The following is an 18,358-nucleotide window of genomic DNA, read 5'->3' on the forward strand; positions in this document are numbered from 1 at the left end:
TATCTGCTAATGTTGAATTGTAAATTAATTAGTTACTCACATTTATTTTGATTTTTATTTATTTATTTATTTATTCATATTATTATCAATATCAGCACCATCAGCACAAAAATTAGGAAATCGTGACTTCTGGAAAATCTACAACAGTGTAGTAAATAATGGGAAATCAACAATTCCCCCACTAACCAACAATCACGAAGTTGTTTGCTCAGCAACCGACAAGGCTAATATGCTTGCCAGCCGGTTTTCCTCGAACTCTACACTGGACCCTTCCAACCACGCCCTGAAAGACTTTCCTTTGCGGACAGACGCCATGCTAGACAATCTAAAAATCACCCCTGCTCAGGTACACGCTATCATAAAAAACCTTGACACTTCAAAAGCATGTGGACCTGATCTCATCCCAGCTGTGCTATTAAAAAAGTACTCAGCCGAAGTAGCTCCAGTTCTCTCCAAACTCTACAACAAATGCCTTAATGAATCATGCTTTCCGGGCTGTTGGAAAACTGCTTCTGTGGTACCAGTATTCAAGAATTCTGGCGAAAGAACTGACCCATCAAATTATCGCCCCATTAGTCTCCTTCCACTTTTCGCCAAGATATTTGAGACAATAATTAACCATACTCTAGTCCGGCACGTTACAGATGCTAAACTTCTGACTGACAAACAATATGGATTTAGACAAGCCCGTTCCACAGCTGACATCCTCACTGTAATTTCTGAACGTATATACCATTCACTGGACAAGCGGGGAAGGGCAGAGCGGTAGCTCTAGATATATCTAAGGCTTTTGACAGGGTATGGCACAAGGGTCTCCTCAGAAAAATTAGATCATACGGTATCACTGGTAGAATACTTAACATAATTAAATCCTTCTTAGATAAGAGAAAAATCCAGGCTGTCCTCGACGGTCGTACATCTAAACAGTGTGATATAAGTGCGGGAGTGCCTCAGGGGTCTATCCTTGGACCTCTATTGTTCCTAATATTTATTAATGACCTCCCCGACAAAACTGCCTCTGAGATGGGTATATATGCTGATGACACCACACTCTATAAAGGCATGACAGGAAAACAAATGAACACATATCTAAAGAAATGGCAAAAACACTAGAGGATGACCTCCAATCTGTAGTGGAATGGGGACATAGATGGATGGTCACATTCAATGCTGCCAAGACTAAACTGGTTTCCTTCAATAATTACAAGAAACCTCTGCCACCAATAGCAATGGGCAGTGACTCCCTGTCCGAGAGTACATCTTTCAAACTCCTTGGCCTAACGTTCACAGGAAACATGAGTTGGAACAATTATATTGAAAACATTGCCAGGGCCGCTGCGAAAAAGGTAGGCTCTCTCTACCGTGCTAGAAAACTACTGACACCTGAAAGCATCCTATACCTCTATAAGGCCATTATTCGCCCATGTATGGAGTATTGTTATCACATTTGGGCTGGTGCGTCCGCTGCTAGTCTCTCACTTCTGGACAAGGTTCAAAAGAGAGTCCCCAATCTGATAGGCCCTGAACTGGCATCTAAGCTTCAGCCTCTGTCTCATCGACGAAACGTTGCATCCGTCTGCCTGTTCTACAAGTATTTTAATGGTGAATGCTCTGACAAACTGCAGACACTTGTGCCCCCACGACGTAGACACCCTCGACAAACCCGACAGGCAGCTAAATCCCACCCCCACACAGTAGAGATCCCTAGATGTAAAAGATCTTTCTACTCCAGTAGTTTTTTCCCCAGAACCGCTAGACTCTGGAATTCCATTCCAGGTCCCTGCTTCCCTAACTGTACTGACATGCAGAAGTTCAAGTGTAACGTGAACCGACATCTCGCTGCCCACATCCCAACATAGTGCCCCAGTAGTTGCTGCCCCTGATAGTGGCCCCCTACACCAAAGTGGCAATGTGCCTTGTTTGGGGTGAAAATGGAATTTTAAAAAAAATCATTATTATTTATATTAAACGTAACATTTTTAATTTTTAAATTTCACAAACTTAACTCAATTCTACATACGACAATCTAGTATTAATAAAATTTATTAAACTTGTTCTTTATTTAATTATAATATTTGTTTAACATTGTGTATATCCTAATTCTCTAATAATTATGTTTCAGAGTTTCTCCTTCTCATAAAATGTTATCTTAATTATAATTAAATAAATGTATATTTAAGTTAAAACTAATTCTAATTTTAATTCAAGTTAATAAGATTTATAAATATTGTTTAGACCTACAAATTATAGACTACATCCAATGCAGGTTTTCCTTATACTTTAAACCCCCTCTCCTATGTAATTTAATTAAATTATTTTATTTATTTATTTTTATTTATTTAATTATTTATTTTTATTAAATTTAACTAATAATTCCGAAATGAATTAATACACGCTAACTTAATGAGTATATATATTAAAAATTATATAGTTTATCTCCGTAGATTTTCAATACATATATCTTATTATAACTATAATGGTATTTATTTGCTCCCCCACTGAGCAAATTAGGCACAAGGCCGTTTTTAATGTGAGGTAAAAACCAGCTCCCCTAAAAGGGGTCACTCTGGTTACCAAAAATAATAATTGTCCCAGTATAGAGGGTTTCCCCTCCATTGACTGGTACAAATTATCTTAAGTGCAGTATCTGCCGGAACAGATGGTGTTTATTTGCTCCCCCACCGAGCAAATTAGGCACAAGGCCGTTTTTAATGTGAGGTAAAAACCAGCTCCCCTAAAAGGGGTCACTCTGGTTACCAAAAATAATAATTGTCCCAGTATAGAGGGTTTCCCCTCCATTGACTGGTACAAATTATCTTAAGTGCAGTATCTGCCGGAACAGATGGTGTTTATTTGCTCCCCCACTGAGCAAATTAGGCACAAGGCCGTTTTTAATGTGAGGTAAAAAACCAGCTCCCCTTAAAGTAGGCAAAAAGGGGGCACTCTGGTTACCAAAAATAATAATTGTCCCAGTATAGAGGGTTTCCCCTCCATTGACTGGTACAAATTATCTTAAGTGCAGCATCTGCCGGAACAGATACTACACTTTGATCTTGGCCCGAAGGCCAAGAAGAATTTTTTACATTCATTCTAAAATTAAACCATTTGACTCATAGATTTGAAACCACTTATCAATCAATTAATAATCACTTTATTGCATCATATACACTTTATTTTTAGATTAATATTTGGAGTCTGATTACTATAAATACATTTTTAATATTATGATTATTACGATTTAGTTTTTTAATCCATAAATTACCTTACTTAACAACTTTATAATCTATAAACATTACTATTAATCTAAGTAATAATATTATGATCCATTTCTATTCCCTATACTAATTTAATATTTAACTCTTCCTCCACTCCTAATTGTATAATATAGATGTACGCTCTTTTTTATCACTCCACAGTAAAATAATATATTATGTGTAATACATTAACATACTTACCTTTTATTGCTCATATTAAATATTAATTTAGATATATTTTGCCATCCTATATGTTATCATTATCTAAATTCATTAGGCCTATATAACAAGTGTATAAAGTTTTATTTATTTTGTTTATTTTCATTAGCTAATTAATAAAAATATAAAATATTTATCTTCATATGGAAAATACTGAAAATTATGTTATTAATATATATATATGTACATATATATATATATATATATATGATTCAGTTTTTCAATATCGTTGATGAATTTGCACCGACTCTTTCTAGCCTCTTATGGTTGATTCAACGCAATGAAACCAATGGTACAGACTTTAAATATGTGTATATAGTGTCGTAATAAATATTGCATCTTCAGCTCTCACATGCACGATCGGGCACTTTATTGGATTTTTCTCATCGCCTCCTCACACACTATATATATATATATATATATATATATATATATATATATATATATATATATATATATATATATAGGGTGAAACATTAAAGTTGTCGCCCTAAAGAAAACAACACTACAGCTTTATTTAAAACTTTTATCGAAAAAATCAATTCGGGTAACTTGATTGTGTAGTAGAGCTGACATTTATTCAATTTAGTCGCTACCAGCCTACATCACCGACTCGATACGGGTAATGAACTGGAAGCATGCCTTTTCTACAAGTGCCAGCGGGAGCTCAGCGAATACTTGGCGGATGGCGGCGATCAGGCTGGCTTTGGTGTTCTGATAGGTCATGTTGGTGATGTTCTCGACGTGTGACCAAACAAATTAGTCCAGGGGCTTCAGGTCGGGGAGAAGGGCGGCCAGTGAGAGGAAGGTACAAAGTCGTAGCACTTCTTCAGAAGCCAAGCCTTTGTCTCTTTGGACTTGTGGGCCGGTGTTGAGTCTTACTGTCACACCTAGGATCTTACAGCGGCCACCTGATTGCATCAGGGGAACACCACGCTCTTCAGCATATCCAGGTCCACTTTGGTGTTGACTTTGAAGCCGACTTCGAAGATATGAGGTGGCATGATGTGGCCCTCCTTTAAAACCAATCCAAAGACCATAAGTGTGGTCAGAAACTTCACTGATCTGTGCCTTCAAGCGTTGAATCGTCCGGATTTGCATTTTGAGGGTTCTGGCATAACTTGAATCAGTAGAGAGCATGAGTTTTACAGCGGCGCATCTCCGATCTCGTTCTGTGAACATTATGTCATATTCAGAAATAATAGAAGGCTCCTATTGCTCTGGGAGTTGGTACACAACTGGTCAACTAGCAGATTGTCTGCAATAAAAAAGAAACCTGGTTTTCATCAAACCGAAATGGAATCAGCTCGTGTTTTCTAGGGCGACAATTTTATCTTTCTACTCTGCACACACACACACACACACACACACACACACACACACACATATATATATATTATTATTATTATTATTATTATTATTATTATTATTATATCTACATAAAATTTTATATAGGTATTATATATATATATATATATATATATATATATATATATAATTAAATCCCCGAAACAGTATTTCATGGTAAACAACTGATGATTCCTTAAAAAATAAATTATTACTAGTACTATAGTAAATTCGAGAGCGAGTTGATGCAGTGATTGCAGGTGATTAAATGACTTACTGACTAAATAGTTTTCTAACGAATGATAAAAAATAGTTTTTGTATAGTTTTAAAGGTTAAAAACTTCAAAGACTATATATATATATATATATATATATATATATATATATATATATATATATACATGTATATATATATATATGTGTGTGTATGTATATATATATATATATATATATATATATATATATATTCAGTATTTATTTCAACGGTGTTCAATACATATGTAGAATTAGGTATTAATTTATGAAAATAAATATGGCAATCAAGCTACACAGAAGTTTTCCCATTTAATTCCTGTGAGGATTCGTCAGACTAACGCACATTCAATAAAAAAAAAACGCTGAATAAAAACAACAGTAGCGATCCACTACTGGGAGTTCAAAGAAAATGACCATTTACCGATAGCCAGTTTGAAAATAATATAACAAGACAGTATTACCTTCAACGTACGTTCATACGTACGTACGTGTCATGGTTTCCAGATTATAAATTATTCGATCGGGAGATCCTACATATTAAAAGGGAGAATACAAGGTGATAACATACTACGAACCTTAAATTAGTATATGGATACGCTTATGTAATGTTCGTAGTATGTTTTCAATTTCCAGCGTTCTTTTTAATAAATAACATCTTCCGATCACAGAAGACGTAATGAAAAAAAAAAAAAAAACAATAAAAAAAACAATAAAAAATAAATGATGTCGCTTTTGGGTCGTTCATGAAACTACAGCGTACTTTCTTTCTCTTCTGGCTAAGATCCAAGGGTAGTATCTGTTCTGTCTAAAGATGGTGTAATGATATCATGGGATTTCCCTTCGCACCGGGAGTCCATAAAATGGAAATATGTCACAGACTTCTATAAGGATGCTGAGGATAAACCGTAATAACGAGATATATTCTGACGTTACATTAACCAGATTAGTTAAAGAGCTACAATAATATTGAAAGGTCTCCATTCGTGCTGATCGTCCACAGTATACCCAGCAGCAATATATTACACATAAAAGATGTCGCTGTGGAATTTCCACAGGTCCCACTAAATAGAAAATATTTTTTTAAATAGAAATGCGTCCAAAAGTGTTGCATACTTTTTTTTTACGCGACTTTAAATAATTATATTTAACTAAAACTCGTTTAATCCTAACCCTAATTAAAACTCGTTTAGTAAACGAAACGTTTTTTTATATCAATGCTTTTTATCTGAAAGGCTTTCGTGATGAGTCGTCTCTTCTTCTGATTAACCGATTTAATTGCTGCATACGCATTTTTTAAAAATTTTTTACAAAGGAGGCACCACTTATCAAGGCCCGGAGGCCACTTGTGGATAAAGGTTAATAAGTGTACAGTAGTAAATGGGAAAATGGCGTAGTCATCATTAGTACTGGAAATTTGGTAAATTGGATTACTAAAGGGAAACGCCTCATAAAGAACTTGTTTACATTGGACTTGAAGACGATTATATTGAAATTTTTTATTTTTGGTCTTTTCAGTGGAACTTGGTTTGCAATAACGATGGACTTTCCGAGCTGACGCAGACTCTGCTTACCGTTGGTCAAAGTGCTGGGGCACTAATTTTTCCTTCTCTCGCTGACCGAATTGGCAGGAAACCGATTCATGTCGGTTGTGGGGTTGCCCTTTTCCTCACAGCCACGGGTTGTTCCCTCGCCTCAAACTATTGGCTGTTCGCCATTCTACGAGGCCTGTGCGGCGTTTTTCAACAGGTAATTATTTTCGCTTTCTTTTGTTTGTTTGTTTTTTCTCTTTTAATTTATCATATGTATGTCTGCAGACGTCTTTCTCTGCCTACCCTTTTTGTAAGCTACCATATTAATATGTTTTAAGATATCGACTTTCTGACTTAAAATGTGCCAAGCAAAACGCAATCGTGTCTTACAAATTCCTAAAACAATCATCAATTTTCCTCTACAAACCAATAAAAAAAAACATGGATAAATATTTGAAGATAAAAGCAGCTGGGAATATAAAAACTTGTACAAAAATGACTTAAAAAGGGTTGATATGCCGTGAAAAAACGATCAAATCGAACTCGTGTTGCTTTGTTTTTTTTTTTTTTAGGGTAAGTCGTCTGTCTACAGATGTCTCTATCTATCTGTTTATGGTGCTGCTAGATCAGGCTGCTTAAAGATATCGATTTCATGACCTAAACTACACCAAATGTTGATTTGATTGTTTTGCTCTCTTCCCTTTGCAAAACTCAATCATGTTCTGCAAAATACAACAACGAATACAACAATCTTCCTCCACAAACCAATAAAAAAAAGACATGAATATATATTTGAATTGGTTTTATTTATATTCACCGAAGCTTCTTTCTTAGAACTGCACGCCAGTGGAACTCTTTGCCGCTTGCCTGTTTCCCAGCTGACTACAACTTAGACGTCTTCAAGTCCAACATAAACAAATTCCTAACAAACCGTCCCCTTAAGTAAGACACTCTATCAAAACCCCCAATACTAATGATTACTACAATACTATCTCATTGATTACTGTACACGCAATAACCCTTATCCCTGAGTAGCCTTCGGGTCTTGATAAGTGGTGACCCCCATGTAAAAAAAAGTCAGACTACTGTTCTCATCTTGAGTGTGATTTTCGCAACGTTCCGGTCGATATAACTTCCGACCTTCTTAAGGTGTATCTTGTCAAACTCAGGAATATTTCTGTCGAACTAAGAAATTTAGACGGAATTTCGAATGGAATCTTTTATTTAATTTGCGGGGGACGGCATGCTCTTGTTCCATAGATATGAGCGGATAGAGGCCCTAAGAAAGTCGCAATTGTATTTTCCGGTCGCCAGCACCGAGAATCGAACCTTCAACATTCAAAAGAATATGACTTTTACAATTGATTTTTATTTTATCTCTATATATCGCTATGTGTTATATATTTGGAATCATCGAGCTTTAATGTGAATTTATAAAAAAAATAGAAATTACGTACACACAGACACAGACATACAGACACACAGACACACACACACACACACACACACACACACACACACATATATATATATATATGTGTATATATATATATATATATATATACACACACACACACAATTGCTTAAACCTTACATTACTTGTTCAGTCGCATAGGTTTAAAACACTTAGGATTTGTTAAAGAGTTATTACCTCGAAATATATTATAGAACACAATTACATACATTAGTCCATTTTATAGAAGTTAGGGCGAATCAAGTACGGTTTGCTATAGAAAAATATTTTAAAAATCACGTCTATTGTGTCCTCTTTTTCAGCACCAGCATATTTCTCCTCATTGCGTGTGTTAGTATTCTATGGCGCCCCTCTCACCACACGCAGATACACTCACACATGTATATTTGATGCCTCCGTTCAGTCTCGAAGGTCTCGACTATCTGTTTCTCAGGTGACCATCAAGATACGCTTTTACGTCATGATGATAGTGGGGAAGTGCTCTATCCTGATGGAAGTGCCATTCTTTATTTCTAAACATCTATTGGGAAGGTGGTATAGCGTATTCATGTAGCAAGTTGAGATAATTTAAAGAGTGTATACCTTTTATTGGGACACCCTGTATAGTAATGATTTAAAAAGTTAAAAAAAAAAAAAAATGACGAGTGCGCCACCACAGAGAATCAAAACCAAAACGTTTAGCCTACAATTTACTTTTTTCTTTTGACGTTAATGCCTAACCTATGAAAACATGTTCGCTGCAGAGCTAAAAAGTAAAACATGAACCAATAACCATTATGTTACGCATGCATAATCGTAATGCTGTGGTTCGCCCCTCACCTGGCAAATTCCATTTTTTTTTGTAATTTTCACACTTTTGCTCCGATTTTCCCCGGCTAAAACCCTCATATAAAGTTTTGCATGGGTTCGAATACTCTATATAAAGAGGTTTGTGTTTACTTTAACCTTTTTACGCAAATATTATGCAAGTATAAATCATGTAGAATATCTGCATGAATAAAATTACACGTAATAGTTAACCAAAGATGACCATCCCATAAGAAAACCGAAAACCTAATATGGAATTAATTAAAATGAATGTTTAAATAAATATGCAAATTAGCTAGGTCTTTTGCGGATGAATGCAATTGCACTACCCATATATAACAAAGTTGTATTTTCTTTTTAAATGAATAGAAAAAAAAAGAGTTTTAATATGAATATCAATACACAAAAAACAAAGTTATAGGAATATATATATACAGGGTGACCCCCCCCCCAAAAAAAAAACAAACTGGCCCCAACTCAAATTAGGCCCCGTTTCTTAGTGGTTTGTCCGAATGAAATGAAACTTTGGTCATAACTAGTTTATTATATTCAAAACATCACATCAAAACACTTGGGTCTTTGGCCTTTTTTTTCTCCGTTGACTGCAAAATGCTCAGAAAAACATTTGAATGTCCTCTTTTTTTTGGGGGGGGGGGTCACACTGTATATATAGACGGTTCTAGGTTCAATCCTTGGCTTGGAAAAGATGCTAGTCTAGCGGCACTGATGAGTATGAATCATTGTATAAAAGAAAACATTATTATTTCAAATACGTCAGACAATTTCTTGCATGCTAATTTATACGAGAAATATTTTCCCACTGCAGGTCTGTCGTTTGTAGTAGTGAGCACCTCACTAATCATGTAACGTTGTATCTATTTAATGGCTATTTTAGTTTCCTTTCAATCATACGCGCATATCTCTGTCTACAATTATATAAACGCAACTTTGTCTCTGTGTGTGAGTTCGTTTCTTATAGACTCCGAAACTGCTGAACAGATTTTCTTTAAAATTTACAGAACTTTAGTGTATAAGTCTGGGAGTGATCTTAATAAAGTTTTGTCTGAGAATACCCCCGATAATTACCGGCAATCGATAATCGAAACCGTTATTTTAATTTATCTGTCATCAGTAAAGCCATTTTTTACATATCAACGCGTAGGAATCATGATAGAACAATGGGCCGTGAAAATTCTAATATGGGTATGTTGATAGCGTGTTTTCTATTGCTTTTTTTTTTTTTTTTTTTTGCATAACGTGGTCTGTAGGTTCAAACTCGGCACGTAAATTTCTTTTTTTTTTTTCCTTAACTGCAGATTTGAAAATTTACGTGTTTTTTTTTTTTTTTTTTTTTTTTTTTTTCTTTTTGTATGACGTGGTAAAACCCCGGACATAAATTTCTTTATTTTTTTGGAAAGAAATTTATATAAAATAATTTTATAAAAGAAACACTAGGTTCTCTAGAGTGCAATGTAGAATAACATATATTTTGGACTAAGTTACTGCAGCGAGGCATGTGAAGCTTCCTCCCGAACGATTTTATGGATTTCGATGACTATAAAAATATAATAGTGTGAAATATTCCATCCCGGGCAACGTCTGGTCTCCCTGCAAGTAAAACATAGATCTAGCAACATTCAACAGTTGACAAAAATTAATTACTTTGTCCGATGTTTGCAGAAGGTGGGGGGAAAAAACTATTTTCGAAAGCTATATCCTTCTTTTTTTTTTTACACGGTAGCCCCCACTTATCAAGGCCCAGAAGCCACTTAGGGATAAGGGTTATTGCGTGTACAGTACGTTAGTATTGGAGAGTTGATAAAGTGTCTTACTTAAGAGGGCGGTTCATCAGGAATTTGTTTATGTTGGACTTGAAGACATCCAGGTTGTAGTCAGGTGGGAAACAGGCAACCGGAACAGAGTTTCACAGGCGTGCACTTCTAAGAAAGAAGCTTTGTTCATGGAATCTACGTTTTGATTTTGGCACAGATAAAGAGTGGGGAAAATTTTTGACAGTGGTTTTAGCTAGACGGGTGTTTATCGTGAAAGATTGGCGAGGGGGGACCAGAGATTGGAGCTCAGACGAGCACTTGCCATGGTAGTAACGATAAAACAAAGACAGGCTCGCAACATCTCTTCTGTGGGAGAGAGGTTGCAGGAAAGAGAAAAGGGCATCATCCACTAAGCCACGAAGCCTATTTTGTACTCTGTCAAAGAGTGATATGTTCATTTTTTATTTAGGGTATGTTGATTCCTGGCTTCACTATGTCTCTGGAACTCTTCCCTGCCAACAGGCGGACTTTAATGGTCTCTTTGGTGAACATTTGGTGGGCGGTGAGCGTCACCCTCTTAGCCCCCTTGGCTTACGCGGTGCGTTTCTACAGTTGGCGCGTTCTAACAGCCGTTGTTGGTTGTACTGCTGTGTTCAGTGTCTTCGAGTTTTGGTGAGTACCGTATTCTTGAATATTCATTGAGGATTAACAATCAGAGTTAGTAGAATTGTTATACAGTGTAACGATAAAATTGTCACCCCCGAAAGCACGACCTGATTCTATTTCAGTTTTCCTTTTATATTTATTGCGTACCATCTATTAGTTGGCCAGTTTTCTACAAATCCCAAGAGCGATAGGAGAGTTATATCATGTTAAACGAGTGAGATATTCGGGGCCCGTAACGGAGTGGATAGAGACGTTGAATCTCTATGGTTCTAGCTGAGCATTGTCTGATGATAGCGGTTTCAATCCTACCCAAAGCCGGCCAGAGGATAAGTTGGCAAAAACGTTGTGAGACGACAACAGCTATAGAATGGCAATAATTAGTGAGATTCAGCATTCTTATCCAATCGCAGTTAACCATGTGATTGAAGCAGAGAAAATCACGAGTTACTCTCCTACATAAAACGCGCTAGAAATGCAGGTGTTGAATGATATTACATAGAAATGACATCATATGTTCGGGTAACAGGAGACACTCGGATTCAGAAAATCGAGAGATATCACATGTATATTGAACTGTAGAGAGATTCTAAACGAATATCACTCCGATATCTACCGTCCGGTCTCTCAATCCATAAGTTAGAAAAATAAATCAACTTAAGAAATAACCAGGATTAGATTGGGCTCTCCTCCCTTAATGAACCCTTCTCAAAATAAAACCTTTAAAATCGCCAACAATTCCCCATTGTTTGTCCATACATTAGTTTTATTCTCCGGATTTAAACGGCCAATCAATAGCGTCTTGAGGAAGCACTATTTCTTGTCAACTTTCTTGGACTGATCTTCAATCCTTATCTGAAATCGAAAATATACATAAAATCCTTTGCGAAGATCGCTGGAAACATGGTTGGATCATTCTACCGCTCCAATAGGTATCTCACTGCTGATGCAATGTCTATCTTTATAAGAGCCAAATACGTCCTAAAACGGAATACTGTTGCCACATCTGGACAGGATCTGCTCGGCGTGCTCCATTTTATTTTAATAGAGTTTTAAATCAGCTTACAAGGTTATTCCTTTGGGGTTTTTTTTTTCCACACAACCTCTTTCCAACAGTGACTCCCAAGTAAAGAAAGAACTGTTTTATTCGTTTGAATTTAACGACAGATGAATAGCGACAAAATTAATGACAAAAGAAACATCGATAAAAGTGTTGGGACGATTAATTTGAATCGGAATCGGGAATCCAAAAAATCGGAGTATTTTGGGGTATCGGAATCGGAAAAATTTGAGCCATTGTTCCCGATACCAAAACCGATTCCTTAAATTTTTATTTTGGTTTAAGAAACATCTTCAATTGCTTGTAGTAATAATAAAATAATAAATATTTATTTATTTAAACTTCCAGTAAGTCTAAAATCCCTAGACCGCCCACTCACGAGTGTGTTTTTACGTTGGAGAAAATACATGCACACTTATAATGTGTTTTTACAGTAATCGAGAGAAAATAACAATTTTATCGTAAAATATTTAGAGATTTATAAACAATCGGAATCGGAATCGATAATTGTATCGGAATCGGGAATTTAGTACAAAATCAGGAAAATATTGAAGTCGTCCCATCACTAATCGATAATAGGATCAGCTACCGCGCATGTATGTAAAATAACTTTGTTTTGTTGATATATTTTCTTGGTCATTCAATGACGATAAATCATGCATAAGTAGGCGTTTGACGTAAACGACCTGTGCCAACTGCTCATTTAATTATTTATATATTGGAATTCTTTGAGAGGAGTAATTTGTATATTTTTTTATTTATTTATTTGCGGACTGTTATCCCCATCTTCATAATTGTTGTTTCACGACGTTTCGACCAACTATTCGGGGCCTGTAGCACAGTAGATAGAAACGTTCAATCTCTGCGGTTCTAGCTGAGCATTGTCTGATGAAAGCGGTTTCAATCCTATCCAAAGCTGGCCAGATGATTATTTATTATGCATAAACGTGGTGAGGCAACAACAACTATGGAAGGCAGTAATTAATTGGGGATACAGTTAAGAGACTCAGCATTCCCATCCCATCGCGGTTAACCACCAGAGGAACAGTTGGTTGAAACGCCTTTAAACAACAACTATAAAGATGAGGATAACAGTCCTCAAATAAATAAATGAATGTTCATTTAATGTTTGTTTTACGTGAACATGTTACAGAATCTGAACCTCCAGATTAGAGAAAAGAGGATCAAATTTGTAGTCTCTCCTCCTGTAACAAATCCTTCTCTAAATAAAACCTTTAAAATCGCCAACAATCTCCATTGTTTGTCGATACATGAATTTCAGTCGTCTCAGTTAAACGAGCGATCAATAGCGTCTTGAGGAAGCACCATATCTTGACAGCCTTCTAGGGCTGATCTTCAATCCTGATCTGAAATCGAACGCATACATTAAATCTGTTGTCAAAATCGCTAGACAAATAGGATCATTGTACTGCTCCAGTAGGTATTCCACAGCCGATGCAATTGTTATTCTTTTTTACATAGGCATCACCACTTATCAAGGCCAACAGGCCACGCGAGGATAAGAGTTAAAGACTGTACAGTAGAAATTGGACAATATAGTAATCATTAGTAATGGAAATTCGGTAAATTTCTTAACAAGTGGGACGGCTCATCAAGAACTTGTTTATGTTAGACTTGAAGACAACCATATTGTAGTCAGCTGGAAAGCAGCAAAACGGAAGACAATTCCACAGGCATGCAGTTCTAAGAAAGAAGCTTTGTTCATGGAATCTACATTTAGGTTTAGGTACAGATAAAGAGTGGGGGGAATTATTGATAGTGTTTTAAGCTAAACGAGCGTTTCTTGTGAAAGTTTGGCGATGGGGGACCAAAGACTGAAGCTCAGTCGAACACTTTCCATGAAAATAACGATAAAGCAGAGACAAACTCGCAACATCTATTTTGTGAGATAGAGTTTGCAGGGAAGAGAAAGGATATTTCCTACGAGGCTACGAAGTCTATTTTGAACTCTATCAAAGCAGGACAAGTCCTTTCTAGCATGTGGCAACAGTATTCCATTCTTGGACGTAATATCTACTGGATCGATAGAAGGATCCCACCATTTTTTCAGGGGCCTTGGCAACAGATTTGATGTACTTGTTCCATTTAAGATCAGAAGTAAAGGTCAAGCCCAGAGCTTGTCAAAACTCGAAGCCTCCTCAAGACGAGAGCCATTTATTTCAACTGATGCCAGATGGGGGATCAGAACGTTGATGATGTGAAGAGAAGCTTGGTTTTAGATGCATTAAAAGGAGCCAACCACACCTTTCCCCCATTGTACCACGTGCTCAAGATCAGAGGAGAGAGAATTGGAGAGAACTTGGTCGTTTACTTGCTACGATAGACGGTAGTGTCATCAGCATAAATGTCTACAAATGATGTAAGGATGTGATTTGGAAGATCATTAATGTAGATCAGGAAAAGAGTTGGGCCCAGGATGTTATCTTTATAAAAGCAAAATACGCCCTAAAATGGAATACTGTTATCACATCCGGGCAGGATCTGCTCGGCACGCTCTATCTTTCCTTGGTAAAGTTTAAAACCAGTTTACAAATCTGGTAGGTTATGCCTTTTTCTCTTCCATACAACTTGTTTCCCATAATGACTCCCAAAGTAAAGAAAAGTAGAAACACATACATCAAATCTGTTGCTAAGATCACTGGAAAAATATTTGGATCATTGTATAGCTCCAGTAGGTATCTCACTGCGATCAATAGCGACTAACGCAACCACACATTAACGGTCAATCATGAATGACAAAAGAAACGATGATAATAGGAGCAGTTGTTGGTTGGTTGGTTGTTTTTGTTTTACGGCATATCAATCCTTTCCGGGTTATTTAATGCCGAATCCAAAGATTTTGAAGAAAAAAATTTTTTAATAGAATATATTTGTTGTTTTCGCGTTGGTTTCTGTTTAACCCATAGTTGGAACCCTAACAGGTACTACCACTCCTGGTCAGAGTGGATCTGGGAGCAATCGTAATTAAAGGATGGCTCCACAATCCCCAAAGCCCACAAGCTGGGGCCTCACCACTGGATATAGTTTAAGGTTATATCCAGGACCTCCATTGAGGGACTTTTACCCTCTGCAGGGGGGCAGTCGGCGTATTCTAATGTCCCACCGACAGGGCCCGCCATATGTAAAAAAGAAAATTTCTTTTAGTGATTTTTTTTGACCGCTCACAGTCAATATCGCACATGTGCACAGATAGGCGTTCGATAAAAACGACACGTGCAAACTGTTCACTTAATGTTTGTTTAACGTGATCATGTTATAGAATCTGAATTTCAGGTTAGAGAAAAGAGAATCAAATTTATTTATTTTGGGGGGGATGTTTTGAAGACATTGGGTTCTATCTGTTCTTAGGCTTATACTGTTGTTGGTAAGTTTATTGACATTATTAGACTTTTTTTCACTGGCTGAATCTTACGAGTAACATTGGATGGATTAAATGCGATATTTGTTTTCCATTCCAGTGCAGCCGTAGCCGAGATTGAACTCACTACACGAGTTTGTAGTGTAATTCATATCTTGTCGGTAGCTGAATACTTGATGTTTCGCCAGGGCTACAAAGGGTCTTTTAATCCTGACACCATCACTAGATGGGGTGCCTACCACGGCTTAAGAGAGTCACATCTACCCTCGAGATTTTTGCCTTGCGGTACATGCAGCGCCTCGCCTTCCCAAATGGTCACCCATCTGGTACTGGCCAGGCTCAACGTTGCTTAACTTCGGTGATCTGGTCAACGTGATTGTGCTGTGTATTTTTATTTGTTTTCAGCACACCCGAAACCTATAGATATAGTGCTATAAGTAAGATTTTGAGTTGGTCCACCAGGCCATAATTACCAAATAAAAAAACACCCCTACAAAAATAAGAAAGCCCCCCCCCCAAAATGGTAGCTTTAAAGTGGGTGTCCATTTAACGTTAATTTAATATATAAAAGTGATCCCCAACTTTTTAAAACTATAATTCCTTCATCTTTTCGAAACTACTCATTTCCTGGAATTTAAAACGTTATTTTTGTCTACAGCACTCTCGTTACGTTAACAGTGTAATTTTAAAGGATGTGTAGGTTGGAAAGACGCTACACTATTACCAATGTTTCAAACATAGTAATTGGTTCCCTTGTTTTTCATATAAATTACAAAATAACTTATATTTCCCAAAACCTCTGACCTTGATGGATGGAAGGCTAAAACCTGCTTCTATTGTTTCAAATGATCTGAAATAACAGCAAGGGGAGACTTGATCCCAAATATTTTTTCATATGATATATCTCCTTCTTTGATTTTTCATACAGAAAATGATTTTCACAGTGTATAAGGATTATTTGATACTAAAAATATTTATAATCGTACCCCATTCCCAAAAGAGGGGAGATATAACATAGGAGAAATATTTGGAATCAAGTCTCCTCTTGCTGCTATTTCAAATCATTTAAACCATAGCAGCAAATTTAGTCTCCCTCTCTATCAAAGCCGGAAGTTTTGGGAATATATATATATATATATATATATATATATATATATATATATATATATATATATATATAAGAGAAAATAGTTAATAAAACATGTTAAAAAACACGTTGAAAAAGAGTTAAAACATATTTAATTTGAAAAAGAAACACTTAATAAGTGGATAGTCCTTTATCCGCGGTGTTTCGAAGAAATACTTTCATTCTACTCAGAGGGTGGGAATTAGCAAAATGCGGGATCGGATTTTGCATACAAAAGTATTTGATGAAACTGCAAGTAATTCAAAAATCTTACTTGATAAGAAAAAGTGAAGCAGAGGGAAAATGGTGAAGAAAAAGGTGATTTCACGTGAATGGATAGTCTGGTGAAAGGTAAATTATCCAATGACGGTAAAATTCAAATTGTTTTATTGTATATATATATATATATATATATATATATATATATATATATATCAATTTAATTTTCTTTGCTGTGTATTGGTATTCATATTAAAAACCTTTTTATAACATTTTGACTAGAATCAAATTAAACAAGAAATGGTCTCATATTAAAAAATAATACAGAGAATGCATATTATAATTTAATTACAGCTCACTTCTTTTTTTTTTTTTTCATCTTTTTCGCTTTGCAACCACAGGTATATCCACGAATCCGTCCGTTGGCTTTTTGCAAACAATCAGATTGACAAAGGCAAGAAAATCCTGCAAACTGCGGCCAACGTAAACGGCGTCGACTTCGACGCCCTTTGGACAAAGAGCATGGAACTACTTGAAAAAACGAGTTCAGAAGAGAAGTCGAAAGATCGCACCAATTTGACAGAAGATGTAACTACCAACATGGTGAAAAACTCTCGCCATAATTCTGTCCAGATCGAGGCCGATATGATCGAAGCTGTTCGGTCTGATAAGGGTGAATCGACCATCGCTATGATCGGCTTAATGAAAAATCCGCACACAAGATACATTTCCTTCGTCATACAATACGCATGGTAAGAACCTTTTCTTTTTAGTTTTTTTTCACTACAAACAAGGCGCATTGATACTTAGACGTAAGCGGCCAGTATTTGAGACCATATTTACTTGGTATTATATAAAAAGATGGCCGAGATGTTTGTTCACATTACATTTAAACATCTGCATGTTGATACAGTCAGGGAAGCAGAAAACAATGAAACAGCTAATTCCAAAGTATAGCAGCATGAGAGAAGAAGCTATTAGAATAGAAGTCTTTTTTGTATCCAAGAATTTCAACAGTGAAGAGGTGGGATTTTGCTGCTAGATGTGTTTACCAGGTGTATGTAAGTTGAGGGAAGAACAATTACATTGAAAACATTGCCAGGGCTGCTGCGAAAAAGGTAGGATCTCTCTACCGTGCTAGAAACCTACTAACACCTGAAAGTATCTTGTACCTCTATAAGGCCATCATTTGCCCATGTATGGAGTATCACTGTCACATTTGGGCTGGTGCATCTGCTGCTAGTCTCTCGCTCC

At 36.3% G+C, this 18,358-nt stretch overlaps 1 protein-coding gene across 4 annotated transcripts in view; it reads left to right on the plus strand.

The window, feature by feature from the left end:
• Positions 1 to 18,358, plus strand: part of LOC145256299 (organic anion transporter 3-like) — a 324,435-nt gene that overhangs the window by 281,253 nt on the left and 24,824 nt on the right. For all 4 annotated transcript variants that reach the window (XM_080115028.1, XM_080115027.1, XM_080115029.1 and 1 more), the window contains 3 exons: positions 6,591 to 6,821; positions 11,127 to 11,329; positions 17,506 to 17,856. In XM_080115028.1, the coding sequence (XP_079971154.1) occupies positions 6,591 to 6,821; positions 11,127 to 11,329; positions 17,506 to 17,856 (785 nt within the window). The remainder of the gene's footprint in view (positions 1 to 6,590; positions 6,822 to 11,126; positions 11,330 to 17,505; positions 17,857 to 18,358) is intronic.

The sequence above is a fragment of the Euprymna scolopes genome, chromosome 32, assembly GCF_053919585.1.
Source record: "Euprymna scolopes isolate OS-2025 chromosome 32, ASM5391958v1, whole genome shotgun sequence".
NCBI lineage: Eukaryota > Metazoa > Mollusca > Cephalopoda > Sepiida > Sepiolidae > Euprymna > Euprymna scolopes.